The 6,091-nt window shown below is 33.2% G+C and overlaps 1 protein-coding gene across 1 annotated transcript; it reads right to left on the bottom strand.

Moving 5' to 3' along the window:
* Positions 1 to 1,261: 1,261 nt before the first annotated feature.
* On the bottom strand, positions 1,262 to 3,177 carry LOC113778780 (NAC domain-containing protein 104-like). Its single transcript, XM_027324273.1, has 3 exons — positions 3,003 to 3,177; positions 2,620 to 2,873; positions 1,262 to 1,455 (listed from the first exon to the last, which is right to left on the bottom strand). Exons 1-3 carry the CDS (start codon positions 3,163 to 3,165, stop codon positions 1,285 to 1,287), a joined length of 588 nt encoding a protein of 195 aa, XP_027180074.1. The 5' UTR covers positions 3,166 to 3,177; the 3' UTR covers positions 1,262 to 1,284.
* Positions 3,178 to 6,091: the final 2,914 nt, after the last annotated feature.

The raw sequence follows: 6,091 nt of genomic DNA, 5'->3' as shown, positions 1-6,091 counted from the left end.
AGTTTCTTCAACTTTCTTGTTTAGATGCCATTCATTTTGATTTTAGAATTTTTATCGCTTTGGATTTTAGCATGACCAACTAATTTTCGAAACTAGCTAGGTCAAATGATGTAGTCTAGTTTTGGGGATTAAATAGTATTATTTGGGATTAATTCATACGCGTATTTCATTGTCACATTTATTCGTATCCATGATTTATGCTTTTTTGCTTTAATTTATACTTCTGTACCGGAATACCATAGGAGTAGTTTTTGTGATTTGTAAAGAATCAACAGGTGAAACACGTAGTGAAATGCGATACTTGGTGTGAATTACAGAATCCCGCGAACCATCGAATTTTTGAACGCAAGTTGTGCCCGAAACCTTTAGGCCGAGAGCACGTCTGCCTGGGCGTCACGCATCGCGTCAAGAAAAAAAAAAAAACAGGTGAAATATGTCCGTGCACTAGACCAAACAAAAAAAAAAAGTACAATAATCAAGATTTAACAAAATTAGATTAGTAGTGATAACACTTTATCAAGTATCCAAATTCGTTAAAGGGTTTAATTGAACTTTGTGGTATCGGCAGATAGGCAATATTCAATTAGGCACAGTCCATGTTTCTTGACAGATGACTTCCATGAAAATCGTGTAATTGTCATTCATGGTAAACTAATTAATCCTAAAGCATGCTAATTAATTTCTTCTTAGGTGAAATCTATAACCCTAATATCTTTCTTCAGTAATTTTCTACAACTCTGCAACTGTCCTATTAACAATATTTCATTGCTAGAGTTTAGCTAAATCTTGACACGTTTGATTTATTTTCTTGTAATTAGCCAAAGTAGTAATTTTAAATACTCATCTCAATGGGTTTGACCTCCGAAATACTCCAAAACATCTAATTGACCTCGTACGCTTATAGAAAAAAGTCGGTCAAACGCCTTCAGATTTTTGTAGTTTCTCCAAAAGTGGTAATAACTAAATCAAGTCTAGCAGGTCAAGAACTGAATGCGAAGCTAACTATGGGAGGCAATTCTTTGTTGGAAAAATTTTCAATGGTTTGAATGTGGTTGAGTCTGCTCCAAAGGTAAACTTTTATCTGCTTATGTCTTAATTTCTTCCTGTAGATGTTGTTTGGTTTGTAGTATTGCGTGATAGAAACTGTTTTTTAAGGAAAGTAGTCCAGAATGAGGAAAGAAAAGAAAGATATATACACACACAAATACATACATACATATTTACACGTATATATATATATATATATATATATATGGTTTACTAGTCGCCTCATAAATTCTAAATCTACTGCAGTTTGGGAAAGCTCATTGCATCATCATTATCCTCCATTGAGAGAAATACCTCGTCCAAAAGTGAGAGCTCAACTTCATCATCATTGCCTGCTTGGACACTGTAAATACCTTGAGAATCTGCGTTTGCATGGTGAACTCGACACAGCACCCATTCACTGAGATCCTAAACAGAAATGGTGGAAAGTGGTAACTGAAGTAAGTTATAAGCTTAAGAAATTAATACTATTTTCAATACAAAATCAAAAGATCAGAAAACAAAACATAGGAAGAAATTCATAACCAAGCTAGACCTTCAATTGTGCTGCCTAGGTCGAAAGTCTAGCGGGAGTCCAAGGAGGAAGAAATCAAACTCATTCTTTTTTGTTTTTTCAATAATGATTATGTACAATTGATTTCAAATTGTATTCAAAATGGCTAATTAATATTCTCAATAGTACTAGTGCAGGCTCCTTGCTTCATCTCAAATTGTTGTTTGCAGATTAAACGTCACGTAAAACTCCATTAACAATGGGGGCGGGTGATGTGTTAGATAGTTAGAGGAGAAAAAGTGTAAGTGAGAAGTTCCGAGTTCGGACACTTTCATTTACAATTAAAAGGAAAAAAAACCCATTAACAATAGTACATAACTTTTAACCAAGATGGGCCCAAAAAGAAAAGCAGACTCAACTAAGTAGATTTTTCTATAATCGCTTTTCACAATTACCTTTTGAGAAATCTACAGGAAACAAGAACAAGCCTATACCGTTTATTCATTGTCCCTACTAACTTAGGCACTGACACAAAGTTACAAAAATAATAGTTTAAGCTTTGGGGTGCCTAATATTTTTGCTTAATACATAAGAATGCATTTTAAGGTTGAAGTCTCAGAATTTAGATCAATTCCTGGATTCTAACCCCTTCTCTCCCTCTCCATTTCTTAAATTCCCTTGCTTGGGAAAAAAAATTAGAAAAAACGCCTTTTAAGGTTGATACCACATCTAATTTTCCTGAAGATAATAGAATCATCATCTATAGATCACATTAGTCTAAAAGATATATAAATTCTCCTAATCGTGCTGGTTTGGAGAAAATCCTATCGATATGTTGATTTTTTTTTTTGGCAAGAAGCCTACCAATATTTTGATGCCTTTGATTTAATAATTGGGTGGAGAATATCTTAGATACACCACTTTTAGTAAATATTGTCAATGACCTTTTTACAGCAAAAGTACTGTGGATTATAGACAAATATCACAGTAGGATTTTTCTGAAGAAACTCAGATAACAAACATCCTAAAATTTGAGAGAGAAAGGAGAGGACATATGAAACATAATTGAACTTGCTTACTTTCTGTCCATTTCTCCCTTTTTTGACATGCCTTTTGAACAAATGGTATTCTTCCATCACCCAATTAGTCTGGATCCTTTTCTGAACTTGATCAATGCAGAACACCCAATATTTCTTGATTCCCAATTTTTTGCCAGCACTTGTGACTATATCTTCATCCATGTCTAGTTCTTCCCAGTGCCCTTTTTCAGTAGCTCGCCCTTGGATCACTTGGCTGAAGAAATACCATTGATTTTGGCTCATCAAAGCTTTCTCTTTTAATCCCACAAACAAGACGATTAATCAACTTTAATAGACAAAAACATAAACAAAGTTCTGCATGAAACTATTAGAATTTCAGCAAGAATTTTAGCTAGAGAAAAAAAAATTTTGAGATTTCCTACCATTGAGCTCCCATGGATCAGTTGAACAAAGATCAAGCTCAGGAATGATGCTAGGATTGCATGGTAAATTGGTGACCTTTCGGTGGAGGAAGTAACCAATAAGTTCTTCATCGGTTGGATGGAAATGAAAACCAGGAGGAAGGATTATTCTGCTATCTCCCATGGTAGAAGTAAGCAATATTACTATATGATGACAATTTTCTGCTAATTAGAACTCTGTTTTGAAAGACAAGGTCAAATAATTGGATCTTCTCATTCTTGTGTATTTATAGGAGAGATAGGAGTATAATTTAAGAAAGTAGAGTTGATAATTAGTTGGGTTGAAAGGCTGCCGTGGTGGACCAAATATAGATTTGAAGGGGGAAAAGGAAATTTAAATTCAGAACCCCTAATTCTTAAATTATTGATACAGTTAGTGCTAATTTATGAATATCAATTCCAACGACTGATTAAGGACATTTATAGTCTTCATTCAACCCTCAAATCATTCCTCTTCTTCTTTCTTTCTTTCTTTCTTTTCGTCTATCTCTTTATAGGATTGTATCATTTCCTCTTATAGAATTTAGAGTCTTGCTTAAACTATAAAATTTTTTTTTAAAAAAAAATGGTTGGGGCATAAGCACTTTGGATATTGGTGTACATACTATTTAAATCAGAAACTACATGGAGTCATAGCTTATGTGCAAGCACAACCTAGCTAGATTGACCAATTTGCTCTCCTTATTCGAAACAAGGGATCAAAGTGACGAAAGACAAAGTTATATGATATATATTTTTTGTCTAATGACAATATTTTACTCCTACTTTTATTTTTACATTATAGGAGATGGGGAAGCCCAACTGAATTTGTATGAGAGCGGAAGAGTGACAAAATCTGCATTCTAATTATACAGGTGCATTACGATACCCTTTAGATTTTTTTTTTTTCAAGCTGCAGACCTTGTGCATGAGAAAATTTTTACGAGACTATCTCTAACCACTGGATCAAAAGTCAGTGATCCAGTAAAAGTTATATTTTGGAATTAGGAAAACCGAGAAGTATAAGAAAAAGTATTCTTTTTTTTTTTTTCCTAAAACCAAAATCATATATATAGGATGCTTAAGTGGCCAAGAATGATGATAAAGTAGAAACAACAAAATGTAGGGACATAATAATGACAGTCAATCTTGATATCAAGCTTACGTGTGCAAACTCTTGTGTGCTGATTTGGAAAGTTACCACATACTAGAAGAAAGTTACAAAAATTAGACAAGCATCAAAAAGCAACATGAAATTGATCAAGAAAGAATGAATTTATACAGCACATTAGTATTTTTTTTTTTTAAAAAAAAATATTTAGTAGGGGAGAGATGGGATTTAAGAAATGAAAAGAAAGTAGGAGATTTAAAGATCAAAACCATTAATTTTTAAAGTCTCAACTCAACCTTAGAAGCACTTTAGTACACTTGATCAGTGTAGAAGCAAAAATGACGAGGTTTCAATTCTATAATAAAACTTTTTTTTACCTCATTAGCAGACCTGATTATTCCTCCAATTTGAAACGAATACTCTTTTTCCATTTTTTATTTCCTTTTTTGGTTCCTAATTAAGAAAATATGCCACCTTTAATTGTTTTTCCTCTAAATTTTTTGAAACTTCCTGCAATATAGTCCCCCACATCTTTTTTTTTTTTTTTTTTTCGCTTCAACTGAAATAGATGGTGGTTTTTTTAAATATTAAGTTTCCCTTTTGAACATTCACATACATGTTCACTCAAAATTGACGAGTTTTAAACGGATTTGAAATGGTTCAACATCTAACATACAATTATGGACTTAGTCCGAAATCTTAAAATCGAGCTGAGTTCAAGTTAAACTATCATGTTTCTCATTATGATTATAATTCAAGTTAGACACGCAAACATTTGACTCAATTCAACTTAATTGAACGGTTACCTTTAATTCGACCAAATACCCTTTACTTTTATCAAAAGATTGTACGAATTAAACACGTAAAGAAGGCACTTTTTTTTTTTTGCTTTTAGTTGTTAACTAAAGGACCGTGAAACTTCAGGTAGATGTGTAAAAGTTCCAACATAAGGGACACGTAAAGTTTTGTCTCCCAAGCAATCAATTTAAAATGAAATCGTGTGACAAGAAATGTGGCATCATTTCATGGTCTACAATAGCCTTTCGTGCATCTTCTTTTCATTGTGTTGCACAAATTAGCCAAAAAAAAAAAGGGGAAAAATCATTGGATTTTGTCACTCTTAGGCAACTGTTTTAATTTCTCCAACAAATTTAATTTGCCATGCATCTTTAATCAAACAAATTGAAACTGAAATCAGCTTTCTCGTCCCACTGTGTCATATTGTATCACTTCCACAGTTCCCTAATACACAAAAGATAAAGATAGTGCCCCAAAAGAAACCAGAAAGGAAGATGATGATCTCTCACTGAGTGACAGCAAATGCAATGAATGCCACCAACTTTTTCTGACGTTAGACAAAGCCAAATAATTTATTAAGACACATCAAAACAGTCGAGTTTTGGCTCAATGGTCACAAAAAAGGGATTAAATCTCTCTTTGCGCTGTAAGTTTTGGAGGGGGGGTTCGAATCCTACCTATAGTTAAAAAAATTTCAAGGAGGTGCCAGAGCATTACTTTGATCTAGTCGGATTCGTAAACCTGCTAACTTCTTTAGGCTCCCTCTCTCTATAGAATAGAATAGTTTAAATTATACAAATGTTATTGTTACAGAAAAAAAAATTTTAAGACACATCAGTAAGTGTTGAGAGTGATAACTTGCCCTACTGTTATCCATATGAAGGTCATGTAGTAAGGATCAAAATTTTTCTATTCCCAAAAACATTGTGGAAGTTTAGATTTTTTTTAAAAAAAATTTGTTCTTTATCGACAAAAAAGAGCCAGCCACATTAATTTGTTCTAGATCGGGGGTCTTTGGAATTTAAAGTGCAATTGCAAAAGTCAATTTGCTAGTCTCAATGTAGGCCATCGAAACTTGTCTTTCGGGAAGAAAAATATGCAATTTAAAATTTGAATTCAATTCCATGGAGTGACTTATATTAGTGGTGGCTTAATCAAGCCT

The sequence above is a fragment of the Coffea eugenioides genome, chromosome 7, assembly GCF_003713205.1.
Source record: "Coffea eugenioides isolate CCC68of chromosome 7, Ceug_1.0, whole genome shotgun sequence".
Taxonomy (NCBI): domain Eukaryota; kingdom Viridiplantae; phylum Streptophyta; class Magnoliopsida; order Gentianales; family Rubiaceae; genus Coffea; species Coffea eugenioides.
Note: the sequence above shows the minus strand (reverse complement) of the source record. Positions and strands in the feature narration are given on the sequence as shown.

What these genes read in the sequence shown, in the direction of transcription:
- LOC113778780 (XM_027324273.1), bottom strand. Translation starts at nt 3,165, where the DNA reads ATGGGAGATAGCAGAATAATCCTTCCTCCTGGTTTTCATTTCCATCCA. An exon ending in TGATCCATGGGAGCTCAATG is followed by an intron (nt 2,874 to 3,002) that starts GTAGGAAATCTC and finishes TGGGATTAAAAG; the next exon opens with AGAAAGCTTTGATGAGCCAA. An exon ending in AAGGGAGAAATGGACAGAAA is followed by an intron (nt 1,456 to 2,619) that starts GTAAGCAAGTTC and finishes ATTTCTGTTTAG; the next exon opens with GATCTCAGTGAATGGGTGCT.